The sequence below is a fragment of the Zingiber officinale genome, chromosome 7A (genome assembly GCF_018446385.1).
Source record: "Zingiber officinale cultivar Zhangliang chromosome 7A, Zo_v1.1, whole genome shotgun sequence".
In the NCBI taxonomy this organism is placed as follows: domain Eukaryota; kingdom Viridiplantae; phylum Streptophyta; class Magnoliopsida; order Zingiberales; family Zingiberaceae; genus Zingiber; species Zingiber officinale.
The window spans coordinates 60073474-60095462 of record NC_055998.1 but is presented as its reverse complement, the minus strand read 5'-3'; the positions used below and the strand labels follow the sequence as shown (position 1 = coordinate 60095462).

General features: G+C 36.9%; 1 protein-coding gene across 2 annotated transcripts in view; it reads left to right on the top strand.

Annotated features, from left to right (window-relative positions):
- Positions 1 to 614: 614 nt before the first annotated feature.
- Positions 615 to 21989, top strand: part of LOC122001436 — a 35577-nt gene continuing 14202 nt past the window's right edge. For both annotated transcript variants that reach the window (XM_042556175.1, XM_042556173.1), the window contains exon 1: positions 615 to 1029. In XM_042556175.1, the coding sequence (XP_042412109.1) occupies positions 624 to 1029 (406 nt within the window). In that variant the 5' untranslated portion in view covers positions 615 to 623. The remainder of the gene's footprint in view (positions 1030 to 21989) is intronic.

The window sequence follows — 21989 nt, the reverse complement described above, 5'->3', positions numbered from 1 at the left end:
AAATTAATTTTTTAAGGATGAATTTGTTACAGTAACTATGATTCTCTCGAGCGTCGTCTCTATATTGCACTGAGCCTGATGTATCTTTATCAGGTTATATAATTGTATGAGTTTGACATATCCTTATTAAGTCTAATTTATGGGTGTCACTTGTGACTAGTATGTATTAAATTAGAAAATACATTTGTATCATTTGTTAAAAAAATTTAATTAAATTGTTAAGATGCTTCGAGTAACCCGTATGTTAAATTAATTAAAAAAAATATAATGGTGGTGTTAATTTCATTTAAACGGAATAAAAAAATAAATATAACTCTAATTGAATTTTTATATTTTTAAAATATTTTATTTAATCAAATCTGTTAAACATTAATTTTATATAACAAATTTAATTTATTATTTTTAATATAAAATACGTTGATTTTATTACCTTTTATTACTTTTTAGTTTTTTTATAATATTTAATTTTAATTCATTTTAAAATTTTTGATATTGATTTTTTATATAATATTTACTTTGGCGGATCTACGTAACAATTCCCTGTGAAGAAATTGTTTTCACATTTATTTCGTTTAAAACCAGATGCAACTTATAATTTTTCTATTTTTGGTTCGAACCCGAACATGGCGAACCCTCGAAAGATCACCCTCGCACTCCGATCTAACTCCGATCTTCCGCCACCTCCTCCGCCCCTCTCTTCTCCCTCCTCCTCTTCGGCAGCGGCAGCCCTATCCTCTATTGTCTTCTTCTTCAAGCGGCCCTCCGCCCTTCCCCTTCTGCTCTCTCTCTTCGTCCTCCTCACCTGGCTCTTCCTTCAGCTGGAGCACCCGACATCAGCTGGCCTCCGCTCCTCTTTCCCCTCGGGGTCGTCTAATGGTTCTCAATCCTCTGCCCGGAGCCTCAATGCGCTTGATTCAGATGCTAATGTCGTCAGATTTGATGCCGTGGATTTCCCCTCGAAGATCGCTAGAGATTGGAGGGGGTGGTTGATGGATCCTGTCAAGGCTGCTCGAGAGGCTGGACTTCCAGGTTAGTGCTTCGACACTTCATGTTTATGCCATTTCTCTCTCATGTATGCTCTTCGTGATTATTGCTACTCTTGTTTTCTATTCAGACGAAAATGAATATTGACATGTGATTAACGTTTGTTTTGTAGAATAACTTAACCTAATTTCAACTTCCTCTGAAAATCTCTCTTTTTAAAAACTTCATTAGCATTGTAGATGCTTAATGGATGAGTAATGAAGCTGAATATTAGGAATTTAACTTTGACTGAAATGAACAGATAATTCTATGATGTAATTTAAAATGCGCATTTTTTTTGTTGGAAGGAAGAGGTGAAATATGATACCATTATCCATTGCTAACCTGACAAAAGCTGCAAGTTATTTCCAATAGATATATAAGTCAGCCTGATGTTTGTTTTACAGTATTCTTATTCTCTTGTATATAGAGATGTTCATTGAGGTGAACCAACTAATTCATGATTTATGCTATTCCTAAATCACCTCTTCCTATTATTCAATTAGCTGATGCCCATTGAGCAAATGAGCCTCTTTTAGTACTATTGATTGGAAATTGATTTTTATAACCAATAAGATTGAGCAAGTATATGAACAATCTATTTTGTGAGTAGATCATTATAAAATCAATTTCTCAGGATGGTCCTAAATTGGTTGCAATCAAACAGAGGAACTAGCTTATATGCAAGTGCAGCTTCAAGGTACGAAAATGTGAACATTAACTCTTATACAAGGAAACAATAATTCATGTAAGAATAATTTGAAAGGGAAAACAAATTGTGCTGATAATTAGGCTGAATGCTTAAATCGGGATGCAAAGCAGCCTTATATTGTATATACTTAGATGGATGAAATTGAATTTCATAGAAAGATGAGGATTCTCAAGCTATCGTACTATCTTCCGTTATTTACCTTGTGCAAATGACAAGAGGAATTGAGCACCACAAAATCAACCATGACCCACTCCTTCGTAATCCTAACTGTTTGCCATCACCAGTATTGTTAGAGGCGCGAGGTGCACCGAGGCGCAAAGGGCTCATAGAGCCCGAGGCGTGAGGCGCGCCTGAGGCGCGCGCCTCTTGAACATGAGGTTGATGACTACTAAACTATTGACACACTTATAAAATATATCAAATATGATAACTATTAATATTCCACACACATCAATATCAAATATAATAAGTAAAGCAGCATCATCAATATCAAATATAACAAGTAAAACAACACCATGATAAAATTAATAAAAGTTTCAAACTTTCAAGTTTCAACTTTCTAATTTAAACTAACAAAGTTCATCAAAACAAGCGTAATAAGTCAAATTAATCATCAAGCTCAAGATCATCCTCATTGTATTCTTCTTCTTCTTTATCTTCATCTTCTTCAGATTCAATTTCTTCTTCTTCTTCTTCATCTCAAAGTCTTAGAGATGAGTGTCTCATAGAGGAAGATGTATTTCCCTTCTCGACTTATTTAGGCCTAACATGTGAACTAGAGGTCATGGATGCAATATTTTTTCCTCTAGTACAATATTCAGGCTCTTCAGCTCCACTAGCCCTAGCAACGACATCCCATGTCAAGTCATCACCTTCAAAAACCAACTCATCTTCTTCATTATCACTTTCTCCATCCATTCTACCCATCAACCATTCATTACTATCATCAATATCTGTCAAAGAGATGGGGTCAATCTTATCACGTGCGTCATACCGAAGTTTTAAGGCACGATTGTATTTCACAAATACCAAATCATTTAAGTGCTGCTGAGCTAGCCTATTCCTTTTTTTGCTGTGAATCTACAAAATGTCAAAAATCACAATAAGTATAACAAAATAACAAAAAATATTTTCTACTTATAAAAGTAACATACTAATAGTATTACATTTATATTTATTACATACCTGCTCAAATACACTCCAATTGCGCTCACAACCAGAAGCACTACAAGTGAGGCTAAACACTTTAATAGCAAACTTTTGCAATTCTGGGGTATTTGCTCCGTAGCATTCCCACCATTCTGCTGGAGATAATGCTCTTCTATGTCTAATTGCCACATTCCTCCCAAATAACCCTTCTGCCTTTCGATATATAGAGAGCTAGGCAGTGATTTTATCTTGCTCGGCAGCGTTTGAAACCAATCTCTCCATAGTTTCAAACAAACCATTCACCACTTCTCCACATATATTTGAATCTGTGTATGAATAAAAATATTCTGGATTCAAATAATGTCCTGCAGCATGCAGAGGCCGATGAAGTTGGCATTCCCATCTCTTATCAATGATCTCAAACACTTCTTTGTATTTCTCTTCTTTCTCCTTAAAGGCCTTCATAATTGTTTCTTTTTCCCTATCCATAGCCTCATAAATATAGCCCATTGCAGGTTTTCTTTCGCCATCAACCAGTCTCAGAACACGGACTAAAGGACCATGTATCTTTAAAATATGCACAATACTGCTCCAAAATTTAAGTGTCATGATGATTTTAGCTACCTTCTTCCCCGCGCGCTTCTTTTGCCCATTTACTCTCTGTCCAATCCTTTGAAATGAACATTTTTCTTAAATTTTGCTTATGTAGGTGCATCCTTTCAAGAGTGAGAAAAGCAGTAGCAAATCTTGTGACACCCGCCCGACAAAGCTCTTTTTGTCTTGTGAATTGCCTCAACATATTTACCATGCCGGGGCGAACATAAATGTAAGCATTCACACTCATTGCCTTCTTCAATGTTGCTTTAAAATCAGGCAATTTCCCAATATCTTCTAAGATCAAGTCGACGCAGTGAGCAGCACAAGGAGTCCAATACAAGTGTGGTCTTTTTGCTTCTAATAATTTTCCTATAAAAGAAGTTAGAAAACTAGATAATTTTAACATATATAAGAAAAAGCATAATGATAAGAAAAAATTAAATAAATTCTTACCAGCAAGCACATTGTTACTTGCACTATCCGTTACAACTTGAATAACATTTACTTCTCCTACACGCTCCACAAATCGATCAAGCAACTGAAATATTTTCTCTCCAGTTTTTGCATAATCAGAAGCATCAACCGATTCGATGAAAACTGAACCTTTAGGAGAATTCACTAAAAAATTAATCAATGTCCTCTGCCTTTTGTCTGTCCACCCATCTGCCATCAAACTACAACCATACTTTGCCCATTCTGTTTCACACGACTTAATGTAATCATTAGTCACATTATCAATAGCCTTTTTAAGAAAAGGAACCCGCACCTCATGATAACTAGGTCCTTTTAGACCTACACCATATTGGCCAACCAAGTCCAACATCCTTTTGAAGCTTGAATAGTTAACGGCATTAAAAGGAATTGCCGCATCATACATCCACTCAGTTATAGCATACAAGTTTTTTCCCTCAATTCTTTCTTGTATGCCTCATTTATCGTAGTTTGTCTCTCTTTACCCTTTCTACTTTCAACATTTTTTTGCACATTAGGAGCAAAATATGTATCTATTGGACCTATTTGTCTTGGCCTTTTTTGCATATTCACTGATCTAGAACTTGTACTTGTACTTATAGGCGGTACAGCTTTAGCTCCAATATCATCCATATCAATATCATCCTCAAAATCTAATGTCGCAAGTTTAGAAAGATTGCTTTTCTCCGCCTTTTTCTCCATGAAATTTTTTATTTCTTCACGTACATGAGGCGGACATTTCTTGCAAGTCGTAGTATTTCGAAACCCTCCAACAAGATGCTGTTTTGCACGATAGATACCTCCTTTTGTAACTTTTTGACAAAAGTTACAAATCAAATCATTTTTGTTATTCGGATTAACTCTTTGAAAATAATTCCATGCCGGATCTTTTGATATATATGTTGGAGTATCACTACTACCTTCCATGATAATTGAACAAGAAAATAACCTAAAAAATTAAAAAAAAAATAAAAAAAATTAATGAATTAATGGAATGGTAAACTACTGTATGTCTGTACCTAGTATCAACAATAATAGAAAAGTATTGTACCACTGGTACCAGCAATAGAAAAATAGGAAAATAAAAAGAAAAAATAGGGACAACATCACAGGCTTGAATTGCTTATGCAAAAAGGGAGAGAAAATATTTGCACATCATATTACCAACAAGCACATTGTTTTAATTAGCTAAAAGTACTAGTAAACAGGGACAGCAGCAACAATTTTTTAGTCCCAGCAACATAAAATAAAAAAACAAAAAGAAAACAGCAAAATAAAAAAATAAAAAAAAGGGTACAGCATCACAGTAGCAGCAGAAATGGGACAACATCACAACTCAGCAGCAGCTGTCAACGGGAAGGGAAAAAAACAAAAAACAAAACTGCTGCTGCCTGCTGCTTTGCTGTCAACGGGAAGGGAAAAACAAAAAAGAATACTGCTGTCTTGCCTTCAACGGGAAGGGAAAAACAAAAAAGAATAGTGCTGTCTGCTGTCTTGCCTTCAACGGGAAGGGTAAAAACAAAAACGAAATAAGAGGAAGAAGATATAACAGAGAAGAAACGAAAGTGAACAGTGAAAACGCGAACAGAAGAAGAAGAAGAAAAAAAGAAAAACCAGAAAACGAAGAGGAGCGAAGAAGCGAAGCGAAGAAGCGAAGAAGATTACAAAAGAAGAAGATGAGAAGAAGAAGATGAAGTGAAGAATAGAAAAACAAAAAAAAAAAAAAAGAAGGAAACAACGCATACCTGGGCAGCGATGGAAGCAACTCAGCGGCGGCGTCGGCAGTGGAGGATGGCGCGACTCTTCAGCAAGGTTTCTTCTTCTCCTTCCGTTATTTTCTTCTTCCCTTTTCTTCTCCGTGCCCTAATTCCAAACCAAATTAAGTTTGAAATGGTTTTTTGGTTAGAAATCGTGAATGGGAAGGATTGCGCGATGCCCTACGATCGTGCGATGCGCTTCGATCACGCCTTCTGTGAGGCGCGAAAGCGCCCTAGGCGTGCTTAGGCGCGCGCCTGGCGAACAGCGCCCGCCTCGCGCTGTCGAAGGCGCTTTCCTCAGCGCCTTGTGCGCCTGACGCCTCAGGCGCGCTTGAGGCGCGCCTTTAACAACCCAGGCCATCACATTCAACTGTTGTATTCTACGATTGCATTTTGCTGCCATGTTCCATCACCATTTTCCATTACCGCATTTTATCATTGTGTTCCATGTCGTGTTTTAACCCTGCCAAAGCCAGTCCCAAGCCTGGTTGAAAAAGGACGAGGGTTACACGTTAGGTTGCCGACCATCGTGAACTTACTGATAAATATTTAATGAATGAATCTATCAAATTATTGTGCTTATATTAGGATGTTCTCTAGAAGGAACGCATTGTAGTTCCGACCCTAATGTCCAACAAGGACGGTAGGATCGTTGCGCTAGAGGGGGGGAGGGTGAATAGCGCTCGTGACTTTCACGCTTGTTTAAAACGCGATTGAGTAAAACGCAGCGGAATATAAGTTACGTAAAAATAAGAAATCGCTAACACTTTGATTTACTTGGTTCGGATCATGTGACGACTCCTACTCCAAGGCTCGCACTCATTGAGTGCTTTCAATGGGTAAGGTAGTTAGAAGAAAGGTTACAAGTATTATGTATAAGAAATACAATGATAAAACTGTAAACAAAACTATACCAACAACTTGTAAAGATATGAAGTTGCGAGTCTTCAATTGTCGGAGCAATGTTTAGGCATCGTGGAAGCATTTTTTGAGTAGCGCGCAAGAGAAAAACTTCTTTTAATTGTTGTGTTCAAGGTGCTGGTCGAATTCTCTTTTTATAGCCTACTCCGGACACCTGGAACCTCCCTTGGGCGGCCCTACAGGATTGACGTGGCATGCTCTCATCGAAACTCGATCCAGCAAAACTCATCCATCTCCGGGCACCCGGACCACTTGCTTGGACTGTTGTAGGCCGACCAATCGGAGTGCGCCAGTTCATTGCCTAAGGGTGCCTGGTTGATCCGATCCCGAGTGCCTGGACCACTCTTGGACGTCCTGAGTCTAGGCGCCTGGAGCTCTACCAACTCCCGGACCACTTTTTCTTGCCTTTGTTTTCTTGCAAAAAAAAAAAAAGTTAGGCCAGACAAGTTTTTCTATAAAAAAAGAGTTAGTTCAGGCAATAGTATAAAATAAACAGCCTTCGGACTATTCGATCCTAACATTGAGTTTTGCTGAAATTCTAGGCCGGATTGATCCATATTGTTCCCTCTTCGAGAAACACGTCCTCACATACTCCTCTCATGAGAATTTACCTTTTGCTAAACCGGTCTTCCAGACCGTCTAGAATTTTGCTCAACATCTGAGACTTTAGGACTTCATACTAGACGTCCGATCCACGACCAATATAGTCTTCCACCTAGTGTTCGCGACCCCTAAGATTTTCACCTAACGTCCTCGGCTCTAAGATTTCACCGTGCCGAAACGGTCAAAACGGGCGAAACGTCTCATTCCGCTTGACGACTGACACCGACACGACCTCGACACCAGACTGATGATAGGTGCGACATGTTGCGCGATCCCGTGGTCACAGCGGAGGGGTCGCTCGACCCTGCAACAGTAGCGGAGGGGTCGCATAACCCTTCCGTTGCTGCCGCAGAGGCATCGTGCGACCCTGTGGTCACTGCAGAGGGGTCGCACGACCAACGTGGTTGCGTTGAAGGAGTCACGCAATCTCCACGGCCATGGCTGGTTGCGCAACCCCACGACAACGCCAAAGTCGTGCGGGCTCGCGAGTGGTGTCGGATTTCAGATTTTTTTTAAAAATTAAACTTAGGTTAATTATTTTAATCAACTCCTAGCTATGATAGAGGTAATCTAAAGAGACTTTATTAAACCCTAATAAAATTATCTAATTAATTTTATATTTCATTTATTTTAATTTTAAAATTATAATAAAATTTTTATTTATTTATTTATCTATTTTCATATTCTTTCCTTTTTAAAAGATTATTTTTTATCTTGTTTATTTTTAAAATATTTATGTTAAATATTTTAGTTTTTAATTAATATATTTTATATTTAAAAAATATCGAAACTATATCGGCACTATATGATACGGTACCGAAATTGTATCGTTCCGGTCTAGGACCGAAACCTCGGTACGGGTCGAAATTTTAAATCTTGAGTCTAGGCAAGTTTTTCTATAAAAAAAGAGTTAGTTCAGGCAATAGTATAAAGTAAACAACTTTCAGACCATCCGATTTTGACTTTGAGTTTTGCTGAAATTCTAGGTCGGATTGATGACTACTGTTCTCTCATCGGGAAACGCATCCTCACCTACTCCTCTCATGAGAGTTTATCTTTTGCCAAATCAGTCCTCCAGACTGTCTGGAATTTTGCTCAACATCTGAGACTCTAGGACTTAATATTAGACGTCCGATCCACGACCAATCTAGTCTTCCACTTAGTTCCGCGACCCCCAAGATTTTCACCTAATGTCCTTGACTCTAGGATTTCACCCAATGTCCTCAACCCGTCAACTTTTTGCCTAACCGCAGTTAGGACTTTCCACCAGCTTAGCCTCAACTACAACTTTTTCTTTGCCTAAAATCACATAGGACTTTCCTGCACTCTCAGTTCAACTTGTTAGACAAAAAGAAACCTTAATTTTGAACCCTTTGACATAATTAAAATTTATGTTCGATTATCTGGGGTTTCCTGCTCTGATAATCTTCCTCTTTTTGATTATGACAACACAATTCAAAGTTAAGTAATGCATAATAAAAAAATGTAGCATAAGTATGGAAATTCAGCATAAATAAACCAATTTAGCGATTTAATAAATTACAGATGCTCCTCCTTAATTTAATCCTCAATTATAAAAAATTATTAAGTTATCTTTGACTAACTTTTAACCTTTCTCTCCCCCTTTGACATAAATAGGAAAGAATACTAAGTAGAGAGAAAATTAACTTGTAAAGATAGTAATAAAAAAAATTAACTTTTAATATCTTTTCAAAAATTTAACTTTAAGCTCCCTGAACTTATCACTCTAACTTTCTTTTCAAAAAAACATAGCTTTAAAATGAGTTTCTTTTAAAAAAAAGGTTTAGTTTTAAAAAGAATTTCTTTGCTAAATACTTTACTTTGAAAAGGAATTTCCTTATAAAAATACATAGCTAAATTCATAGCTTTAAAAGAATTTTCTTAAAAACTTAACTTTGAAGTACTTTATTTAAAAAATTAACTTACTTTTTGAGAAGTACTTACTCTCTTTTTGAAAAATACTTTAACTTAAAAAAAAAAACTTAACTTTGAAAAAGTACTTTCAAAAAATTTAACCTTGAAATTTTGAAAAATACTTTAACTTAAAAAGATATTTAATTTTGAAAATTTGAAAAATATTTTAACTTTGAAAAAATTTAACTTTGAGATGTTAAAAAATACTTAACTTTGAAAAAATATTTAACTTAAAAAAATGTTTAACTAAATTTAATTTCTTTTCCTTTCCCTTAATTAATGCCTTAATTTTTTTTTTCAATAAATTATTTAGGTTTGAGGGTCCTAGAGTCTAATCATAGGAAACATAGGTTAAAAAAATATAAAAGTTATTATCTTTTTTCTTGATTTTCCATCTCACTCTTTTTAAATTATCAAATATAGTTAACCTTATGAGTTGATGTAAGATAGAGTTAATTTTAATTTTGAGAATATTATCTCTGAATTTTAGAAAATATTTAGGTTTGAATTTTTGAACATTGAAAAATTTAAGTTTATATTATATTATAATTTGAAAATTAATTATGATTTAAAAATTAATTAACATTTAGAAATAAAAAGATTTTGAAATTAATTAAAATTTAAAAATCAATTATAATTTAAAAATTAATTAATTTTGAAGTTAATCAATTTTGAAATTATTTAAAATTTAAAAATTAATTATGATTTGAAAGTTATTTTTTGAAGATTAAATTAAGTTTAATTTGATTCGGTTTAAGTTTAGTTAAGTTTAATTAATTTAAATTATATTTGTTTTGATTTAAAGATTAAGTTAGGTTTAAGCTTGAATTTAATATTTTAAAGCTAAATTCATATCATCCTTTTTTTAGATTGTCAATCATGGAACCTTATCTGTTTTATGAGATGATTAATTTTATCTTTAATTTAGATTAAAATTTAAGGATTACTTTCCATTTGAGTTAGACTAAAGTTTAACAGTTAATTAATTAAACATCCATTTTAATAATTGATTTCAAGGCTGTAGTGAGGTATAAGACCTTCTTGAGTATCACAAAGCCTTTTAAAAAAATTAAATAATTAATTTTCTTTCTGAAAATTATAGGTAATTAGTCAAGTGTCGATCAAGTCTAAGTTCTTATTTATCCTAATCTAGGTATATATAAGGAAAGCAATAAAGCAAACATCAAACAAGTCTATTTAATAATAAAATAGTCTTTTTATTGACTCCCCTTGGATCATAGTCTCAATAAGGTCTATCAAGATAATGAATTTGATCTTTGGGAATCCAATATTGATTAAGTCCAACTTGATTAATCAAGTTAGACTTAGGGACCCATGCTTAGATTAGTTTTCTATTTGGTCGATTCACTAAGGATAGTATGATTTGAATTTGTGTTTTGTCTTATATCCGAGTCTGGATCGATTGTATACGACTCTTTATTTTCCAAGAATGAAATTAAGATTCTTGGAACTTAAAGTGAATTGTGTTGGATCGAGATGCGCTAGAGGGGGGGGGGGGTGAATAACGTTCGTGACTTTTACTTTTCGTATTCAGAAAATTTATCGGATAACGCAGCGGAATAATAAATAAAGGAACACAGAAAGACACCAAGATTTATTTGGTTCGGAGCCTTGGGTGACTCCTACTCCAAGGCCCACGCTCGTTGAGCGTTTACTTTCGGCAACAACTATAATCGCGTAAATATTACAAGAATTATTACAATGACATTATTGAAAAAGTTATACCGACCACAAAGAATTGAAATTTCACAGCTTCGGGTCGTCGGGATTTTGTTGTGGCTTAGTCGGATCGTCTCGTTAGTCATGCGCTGAAGAAAGATTGCTTAGCACTTGATTGATCATGCTGTTGCTCGAGACCTCCTTATAAAGCCCATTGAGGGCGCCTTCAACCTCCTTGAGGGCATCCTCAACTTCGCCGATTTTGCAGCGAAGATAAGGGCTGAAGAAGTCACCGCTCATCCTCTTGAAGGCGCCTCCAATGATATGGAGGGTGCCTTCAAGCCCATTTGAGGTGCCTCAGCACTCCTTGAGGGCGCCTCTAGCTTGACTTCGCGCGCTCCTTCTTCCAAAGCATCCGAGGCGCCTCAAGCTCTATGGAGGCACCCCAGACACTGTTCATCCAGGGATTTGAGCTCTTTATTCGTCCTGCAAGCTACGTTAGTCCACAAAACAACAACATATCCTGCAAAACAAAGTTAACACATAATAATAACATAAAAATAAATGTCCGACAGTCACCGGACTGTCCGGTTCTGACTTCGGATTTCTGACCGGAAATCCTAGGTCGAACCGATGCCTACTGTTCTCTCAGCGGGGAACGCGTCCTCACCTACTCTACTCAGGAGAGCATACCTGTTGCCAGTTGATCCTCTAGACCAACTGGATTTTTGCTCAGCACTCGAAGCTTCCGGTCTTCATACTAGACGTCCGCTCCACGACTCGCCCAGTCTTCCACTCGGTTCGCGACACCAGGACTTTCAATCTAGGGTTACCCCGCCGCCCTCTAGGATTTTTGCCCGAAGCTTCGACCCGCCAAGACTTCTCGCTTAGGGTTACCATCCCTAGGACCTAGGCTTACCGCCCCCTAGGGTTTTTCCTTTGCCTAACCGCAGTTAGGACTTTTCTTCACTTAGGGTTATCACCCCCTAGGACCTAGGGCTACCACCCCCTAGGGTTTTCACCTGCCTAACCGTAGCTAGGACTTTTGCCAAAGTAAACTTAGAGCTTTCCTGTAATTTCAATCAAATATATCAGATAATGAAACAACTTAACTTTGAACCCTTTGACATAATCAAAACACAGGTTCGATCGTCGGATGCTTCCCGCACCAACAATCTCCCCTTTTTTGATTATGACAATACAGTTCAAAGTTAAGTAAAAAAATATAACAATTAAATAAGGAAAAATAAGGAAATTTAAACATAAGCATCATGAGCATTAATGCACTGATTGAAAAAAAATTAATGCACTATTGAAAAAAAACTTATGCTTTCTCTTTTATCATGTTTAAATTCTTAACTTGCTTTTTCATTTTGTTAAATCTTAATTTGCTTAACTTTGACTTTTCTCTTCCCCTTTGACATAAATCAAAAAGAAAGAGTAGAGAAAAGTAATAGAAAATATTCTATGTAATTTTAAGTTCCCCCTGAAGAGTAGCACTTAGCTAAATTTAGCTTTGAAAATACTTAACTAATTTAGAAATGCTTTAAAAAATATTTAATTTTTTTCAACAAAAACTTAGATAAACATAAGTTTTGAAACTTTTATATCTTCTTCGAAAAACAAACTTAGCTTAATTTTCAGCTTTAAAATGGTTGTGTTGATAAAACACCTTGCTAAATAACTAAGTTTAGAAAATACTTTAATTAAATTTAATGTTTAGTTTTGAAAATTACATAGTTAAAAAAATAGCTGAAAGAGAGTTTAATAAACACTTAGGTTTGGAAAAAAAAACTTACTTAAATTTTTGCTTTGAAAACATTTTTATGAAAGTCTTAGTTAAACTTTTGAAGATAATTGTTTTGTCAAGTATTTAGTCCTTAAAACGACTTGCTTTAGAAAGACTTTGAGAATTTTAATAACGTAAAAGTTTTGAAGAAGAACTTACTTAAAAGTACTCAACTTAAAACATATTTTGATAAAAACTTTAGCTTAAAAAAATATTTTGATAGAATATTAGATTTAAAGTTAAAAACTTAACTTAAAAACATATTTTCTTGTAAAAATACTTACCTAAATAAGTGATTTGAAAACTACTTGAGTAAATACTTAGTTTTTGTAGATAATTTATTTTTCATTTTTAAAAAATAAATTGAAATTTTGATTTTTTTTTTTTAAAAACTTAGCTCGACTCCCTTCACTCCCCTTTGATTAATGCCTTAATAATTTTGAGGATTCTAGAGTCTAAGCATGTAATTAAAAAATAGTTATTTTATATTTCCCTAATTTTCCATCTCACCCATTTTAGATCATCAAGTATGTTCAACTTATGAGTGAGTGTGAGACGAAGTCAACTTTATTTTAATTTTATCAATATTTAAGAAAAATATTGAGATTTAAAATATGAGTTTAAATTTTCAATGAGTTTGAATTTTTTAAAAAATGAGTAAACATTTAACTTTTTGAAGATTTTGAAAATATATTAAAAAAGTTTGAAATGATAATCTTAAGCATAAGTTGAAAATTAATTTGCTTAGTTGAAAATTAATTAAGATTTTTGAAAGTCTAAAAATTAATAATTTAAAAAAAAATTAATTATAATAATTAAGATTTTTGAACTTTTACTATGATTGAGATTTTAAATTAATTAAAGATAATTAATTTTTTGAAATTAATTATGGTAATTATAATGATGTGAAAGTAATGATCATTTTGAAAAATAATTTGAAAATATTTATAGAATTAAGTAAAATTTTAAATTTAATTATGATTTTAAAATTAATTATAAAAATTAAGTAAGATTTCGAAATTAATTATGATTTTAAAATTAATTATGAAATTAATTATGATTTTTAAAATAATTATGAAATTAATTATGATTTGAACCTTAATAATAATCAACTTTTTGAAAATAATTTAAGAAATAATTTAATTATGATTTTAAAATTAATTATAACATTAAGTGAGATTTTAAAATTAATTATAATATTAAGTGAGATTTTGAAATTAATTATATTTATAATTTCGAAATTAAGATTAAAATTAATTAAGTTAAATTTATTAAATTGATTAAATTTAATTAAGGTTGATTAATTAGATTAGGTTAAATTAGGTTAAATAAATCGACTAAGTTCATCTTAGGTCCATCTTACCCGATTCTAAGTTGTCAATCAGGGAACCTTGTATGTTGTTGTGAGATTGTTAACTTTAATTTATATTATGTCTTAGGATTAATTTACATTTGAGTTAGACTTAGGTTTTCCAATTAGTCAATTAAATACACATTTCAAAGATTGACATCCAGGCTGTGGCGAGGCACTAGGCCTTCTTGGGTATGAGATCATCCACCACTTCTAGACAAAGCCTTTCAAAGAAATTGCATATCTAATTTTTTTTTTGAAACTCCTAGGACTAACCAATTAAGTGTAAATAACGTCGGGGTCCTTAAACTAGCCTAATCTAAGCATTTATATAAAAACAGTAAAAGCAATCATCAAACAATTTTAAAAACAGTCTTTCTATTGGCTCCCCCTGGATCATAGCCTCGATATGCTCTATCAAGGTAGTTGATCTAATCCTTGGGGAATCAATATAGTCCAAGTCCAACTTGATTAATCAAGTTCGACTTGGGGACCCATGCTTGAACTATGTTTTTATTTGATCTATTCATAATTGACAAATACGATTTGAATTTTTGTTTAATCTTAAATCCAAGTCCGGATTTATTGTAAATGACTCTTTGTTTTCCAAAAATTAGATTAAGATTCTTGGAATCCAACGTGAACCGTTCCAATGTGTCTTTAAGTTCTTTAACTTGAGTTTTCAAATTGGAATTTTCTTCCTCAAGTTGTTGGACTTGAGTTGAGCTTCCAATTTGAACTGGCTTAGCCAAAGAACTCGAGTTAGTCACTTCCTTAAGAGCTGTTACCTCTTTTTAGAGTGACTTGACCTGGACGTTGGATTTAGTTAATTTCTTTAACAAATAAGAAACTAAATTTTCTAAATTAATACCAGAAATAAGAGAGCTTAGAGTGGGGTTAGGTCATTCAGAAACGAATACAGATCCGTGGCTTCGCTTGGACTCGGTTTCTGATTCGCTCTTGGTTTCAGACTCGAAATCGGACTTGGTTTCGACAATATTTGCTTATACCGGTAGAGCGAGAAAGCTTGTTTGTTCTTCTTCGCCGGATTCGGATTCGTCTGATGACTCAGACCATGTTGCCTTCAACACCTTCCTTCTTCGTTGCCTTTGGTTTGGATAATTCGGCTTGTAGTGCCCCTTCTGGTTATAGCCGTAGCAAGTAACTTTAGTTTTGACCTTTGTGTTCGTTTAATTCGCCTTTTTCTTGCACATCTTCCGGACCAGTTCCACGAGCTCGGCGGTAATTTCATCGTGATCATCGTCTAAGTCTGGTTCTTCTTCTGACTCCGGTTCGGTTCTGCGTCTTGCTTTTGGTTTGCGCGCTCTGCTTGTACTTGCAATTAAAGCTATACCCTTCTCGACCGATCGAGCGTTAATTTGTTCATGCAATTCAAATTCAGAAAATAATTCATCTAATTTAATTAAAGATAGATCCTTAGATACCTTGTAAGTATCGACCATGGATGCCCACATGGTATTCCTAGGAAAGACATTTAGGGCGCACCTTAGGATGTCGCAGTTCTTCACTTTCTATCCGATTGCGTGGAGTCCGTTGAGCAGATCTTGTATACAGGCATGAAGCTGGCTAGCCGTCTCACCTTCCTGCATTTTAATATTATATAATTTATTAAGTAGTAAGTCACGCTTACTTACCTTTGTGTCGGACGTGCCCTCGTGCAACTCGATCAGCTTTTGTCACAATTCTTTGGCGCTCGAGAATGGGCCGATGTGGTTCAACTCCTCCTTGGTTAGGCCGCACTGAAGTGTACAGGTTGCTTTGGCGTTTGCTTCTACCTTCTTTATCAGAGTTGCATCCTAGTTCTCGCACGATATCAGTTTGCCGTTGTCGTCAGTTGGGAGTTCAAGGCCAGTCTTGACGATCATCCATACTTCGAAATGAGTCTAAAGGTACGACTCCATTCGACCCTTCCAGTAGCCGAAGTCTTCTCCGGTGAAGAGCGATGGGCGGGTGGTGCTGTAGCCTTCTTAGAGAGCCATAAAAACGAAATCTCGCACACAACAATAGAAAACAACTTCGTTCCAAGACTTGATCTTGGATTAGTAGTGCGGGATAAATAAAGAATAAACACGCGAACTCGAGTGGTGTTGCACCAACTTCGAGGAAAAATTCGATTACGAAAAAGAAATAGATCGGAAGGCGACAATAATATCGATTCTGGTCGACTCCGAAAAACTAAAAATCACCATGAAAAAATGCTTGATTGGTGGTTGCACCAAATCGAAGCGACCCCGTTCTGATTTCAATTGTTGGATCGAGATGCGCTAGAGGGGGGGGGTTAATAGCGCTCGTGACTTTCACTTTTCATATTTCGAAAACTTATCGGATATCGCTGCGGAATAATAAATAAAGGAACACAGAAAGACACCAAGATTTACTTGGTTCGGAGCCTTGGGTGACTCTTACTCCAAGGCCCACGCTCGTTGAGCGTTTACTTTGGGCAACAACTATAATTGCGTAAATATTACAAGAATTATTACAATGACATTATTGAAAAAGTTATACCGACAACAAAGAATTGAAATTTCGTAGCTTCGGGTCGTCGGGATCTTGTTGTGGATTAGCCGGATCGTCTTGTTAGTCGTGCGCTGAAGAAAGATTGCTTAGCACTTGATTGATCGTGCTGTTGCTCGAGACCTCCTTATAAAGCCCGTTGAGGGCGTCTTTAATCTCCTTGAGGGCGCCCTCAACTTCGCTGATTCCGCAGCGAAGATAAGGGCTGACGAAGTCGCCGCTCATCCTCTTGAAAGCGCCTCCAATGCTATGGAGGTCGTCTTCAAGCCCATTCGAGGCGCCTCAGCACTCCTTGAGGGCACCTCCAGCTTGACTTCGCGCGCTCCTTCTTCCAAAGCATCTGAGGCACCTCCAAGCTTCATGGAGGTACCCCAGACACTGTTCATCCGAGGATTTGAGCTCTTTATTCGTCCTGCAAGCTACGTTAGTCCACAAAACAACAACACATCCTGCAAAACAAAGTTAGCACATAATAATAACATAAAAATAAATGTCCGACAGTCACCGGACTGTCCGGTTCTGACTTTGGATTTCTGACCGGAAATCCTAGGTCGAACCGACGCCTACTGTTCCCTCAGCGGGGAACGCGTCCTCATCTACTCTACTCAGGAGAGTATACTTGTTGCCAGTTGATCCTCCAGACCAACTGGACTTTTGCTCAGCACTCGAAGCTTCCGATCTTCATGCTGGACGTCCGCTCCACGACCTGCCCAGTCTTCCACCCGGTTCGCGACACCAGGACTTTCAACCTAGGGTTACCGCCCCGTAAGATTTTTACCCGAAGTTTCGATCCACCAAGACTTCCCACCTAGGGTTACCACCCCCTAGGACCTAGGGTTACCGCCCCCTATGGTTTTTCCTTTGCCTAACCACAGTTAGGACTTTTCTTCACCTAGGGTTACCATCTCTAGGACCTAGGATTACCACCCCCTAGGATTTTCACCTGCCAAACCGCAGGTAGGACTTTTGCCTAAGTAAACTTAGGACTTTCTTGTAATCTCAATCAAATATATCAGATAACAAAACAGCTTAACTTTGAACCCTTTGATATAATCAAAACACAGGTTCGATCGTCAGATGTTTTCCGCACCAATAAATTGTTCCAACAAGTCCCTAAGTACCTTGACTTGACTTTCAAGTTGGAATTTTCTTCCTCAAGTTGTTGGACTTGAGTTGAAGTTCTAGCTTAAACAAATTTGGTCAAAGATCTTGGGTTAGTCACTTCCTTAAGGGTTGTTACTTCCTTTTGGAGTGACTTGACTCGGATGTTGGATTTTGCCATATTTCTAGACAAGTCAAAACTTAAATTTTGTAATCTAATTATTGACGGACTTACAGTGGAATCATCTTCTGAGCTGGATTTAGATTCTGATTCAACTCTGGTTCTGGACTCGGACTCGGTTTCGGTAACATAAGCTTGTACTGATAGAAGAAAGCTCACTTGCTGTGTTCTTCGTCGGAGTCTTCCGAGGATTCAAACCATGTTGCTTTCAAAGCCTTCCTTCTAATTTACTTTTGGTTTGGACATTCTAGGTTGTAATGTCCCTTCTTGTTGCAGCTGTAGCAGGTAACTTCGGACTTGACCTTCGTGTTCGATCGAGTCACCTTCTTGATTCGTTTAATAAAACCCTTCTTATTATATAATTTTCGTACCAGTTTCACGAGCTTGGTGGTAATTCATTGTCATCTTTTGAGTCTGATTCGTCTTCGGACTCGGATTTAATTTTGGTTTTTGGTTTCCTCGTTCTGCTTGTACCTACGACCAAAGCAATACCTTTCTCTACTGGCAGTGCCTTAATTTGTTCGTGAAGCTCGAATTCGGAAAACAACTCGTCTAATTTAATTAAGGAAATGTCCTTATATACCTTGTAGGCACTATTCCAAGAAATCAAGGCAAAGCCGAGGTAAATGCCTCCCTTATGTGCTAGTCACTATTCCAAAGGCTAGCTGCCGCCCGTGATTTACCTCTTCCGTGTTGGCCCTGTGACGGATTGGCGGGGGCGTTGTAGGCATCTACCATTGATGCCCACAATGTATTCCTCGGAAAAGCGTTTAGCACGTACCTGATGACGTCGTAATTCTTCACTTTTTTTCCAATCGCGTGGAGGCCGTTCAGTAGATCTTGGATGCTAGCATGTAACTGACTTGCCGACTCACCTTTCTACATTATAATGTTATACAATTTATTAAGAATTAAATCTCTCTCACCTACTCTATTCAGGAGAGTATACCTGTTGCCAGTTGATCCTCCAGACCAACTGGACTTTTGCTCAGCACTTGAAGCTTCCGGTCTTCATGCTGGACGTCCGCTCCACGACCTACCCAGTCTTCCACCCGGTTCGCGACACCAGGACTTTCAATCTAGGGTTATCACCCCCTAGGATTTTTGCCTGAAGCTTCGACCTGCTAAGACTTCCCATCTAGGGTTACCACCCCCTAGGACCTAAGGTTACCGCTCCCTAGGGTTTTCCCTTTGCCTAACCGCAGTTAGGACTTTTCTTCACCTAGGGTTACCACTCCCTAGGATCTAGGGTTACCACCCCCTAGGATTTTCACCTGCCTAACCGCAGCTAGGACTTTTGCCTAAGTAAACTTAGGATTTTCCTGTAATCTCAATCAAAGATATCAGATAACAAAACAGCTTAACTTTGAACCCTTTGACATAATCAAAATATAGGTTCGATCGTCGGATGTTTCCCGCACCAATAAATTGTTCCAACGAGTCCCTAAGTACCTTGACTTGACTTTCAAGTTGGAATTTTCTTCTTCAAGTTGTTGGACTTGAGTTGAAGTTCTAGCTTAAATAAATTTGGTCAAAGAGCTTGGGTTAGTCACTTCCTTAAGGGCTGTTACCTCCTTTTGGAGTGACTTGACTTGGATGTTGGATTTTGCCATTTTTCTAGACAAGTTAGAAATTAAATTTTGTAATCTAATTATTGATAGACTTACAGTGGAATCGTCTTCTGAGCTGGATTTAGATTCTGATTCAGCTCCGGTTCTGGACTCGGACTCGGTTTCGGTAACGTAAGCTTGTACTGGTAGAAGGAAGCTCACTTGCTGTGTTCTTCGTCGGAGTCTTCCGAGGATTCAAACCATGTTGTTTTCAAAGCCTTCCTTCTAATTTACTTCTGGTTTGGACATTCCGGCATGTAATGTCCCTTCTTGTTGCAGCCGTAGCAGGTAACTTCGGACTTGACCTTCGTGTTCGATCGAGTCACCTTCTTGATTCGTTTAATAAAACCCTTCTTTTTATATAGTTTTCGTACCAGTTTCATGAGCTCGGCGGTAATTCATTGTCATCTTTTGAGTCCGATTCGTCTTCGGACTTGGATTTAATTTTGGTTTTTGGTTTTTGGTTTCCTCGTTTTGCTTGTACCTAGGACCAAAGCAATACCTTTCTCGACTGGCAGTGCCTTAATTTGTTCGTGAAGCTCGAATTCGGAAAATAACTCGTCTAATTTAATTAAGGAAAGGTCCTTATATACCTTGTAGGCATCTACTATTGATGCCCATAATGTATTCCTCGGAAAAGCGTTTAGCACGTACCATGACGTCGTGGTTCTTCACTTTTTGTCCAATCGCGTGGAGACCGTTCAGTAGATCTTGGATACGAGCATGTAACTGACTCGCCGACTCAACTTTCTACATTTTAATGTTATACAATTTATTAAGAACTAAATCTTATTTACTTTTGTATCGGAGGTCTCTTCGTGTAGTTCGATGAGTTATTCCCATAATTCTTTTGCGCCTGAGAAAGGGTCGACTCGATTCAGTTCTTTTTTGGTTAGGCCGCATTGGAGAGTACTTGTCGCTTTTGCATCCGCCTCAATCTTCCTCTTTGTTGGTGTGTCCCACTTGTCGCAGGGGATGAGTACTCCATCTTCGGTGGGAAATGTGAATCCATTTTGGATTATGATCCATATTTTCACTTGCGTTTTCAAATATACTCCATTCATCCTTTCTAGTATCCGAAGTCCTTGCTAGAGAAAAGGGGCGGGAGTGAAGTACTGTAACCTTCTTGATTGGGCATTTTATTGAAGATCTTGCAACAACAAAAATAATGAAACTTATTCTAAAACTTAGTCTTAGATTAGTAGTACGATATAAAAAAGAAAAGACGAAAAAAGTGGCTCGACTGGTGTTGTACCAATTTTGAGAAAAAATTTAACGAGAAGAGGTTATTAGACCAATTCTAACTTATGGTAAAATTTGAAAATGAAAAAAAGGCATAAGAATATTTTTTATCAAATAACGAACGAAAAAGAAACGAAAAAGATTGCTCGAACAATAGTTGTACCAGTTTAGAGCGCCCCCACTCTGATACCAATTGTAGAATCGTTACGTTGGAGGAGGGTCAATAGCACTCATGACTTTCACGTTATTTTAAAACACAATCGAGTAAAACGTAGCAGAATATAAGTTAAGTAAAAAAAGTAATCGCTAACACTTTGATTTATTTTGTTCGGAGCTTGTGACGACTCCTTCTAGGTTTGCACTTGTTGAGTGCTTTCGATGGACAATCTACTAGTAATTTGAATAAAGGTTACAAGTATTATGTATAAGAACTACAATGATAAAATGTTGGATCGATCATACGTGAGAGGAGGGGGGGGGGGGGGGGGGAATCACGTGGTTTTCAAAAACTCGTCTTTTCTATTTTAAAATCAAAGTATGAATGCAGCGGAAAACTAAGGAGAACGAGAACACAAGAAGACACGAACGGTTTATTTGGTTCGGAGCCTTTGGCGACTCCTACTCCAAGACCCAGGTTCCGTGGACTTATCGACGGGTAATCCACTAAAGGCCTCTTTCAGTACGTCTGGAAGAGGAAATTGAGTACAAAGAAAGTTGAATTAGTGCAACACACTGCACATACTGCACTTGTCCTTTTGCAGTAATTAATTACAAAAGAAAATTACCGACACTTAGAGATTAAAGTGGGAGCGCTCGTGTCGATGTCACTTTGTCGGCCACGATTGGAAGTCCTCGAAGTAGTCGTCGAGTGCAGCAGCAGAGTCATAGCAGGAGCTCGGAGCAATCGGAACCTCAAATGAACGTGTAGTAACTCGTATATGTGTTGTTGTAGGTTGCTTGGTCGAGCCTGCCTTATATAGGCTGTGGAAGGCACCTTCTATAGGCGTGGAAGACACCTTCAATTGGTCAAACTCTATCTCAAACGGCTCGGCTCTTATTCGCGACAACGACCAAGTTTATCCTGCGGAAGGGGCCTTCCATGGCCATGGAATGCGCCTTCGGGCACTGTTCACCCGAAGACAATTTCTTTTTTTTGTCTTGCAAAACAATGTTAGTCCAATAAACCCGCAAAACAAGTGTTAGCATAATTATAATTAAAGAATAGTAATTAGTTTATGTCCTTCTTAGACCAGAAACTAGTTAAGGTCTTAGTTTAGGGATCCTGAATGGACTTAAACTGGATCGACGCCTAATGTCCCTTCAACTGGGATG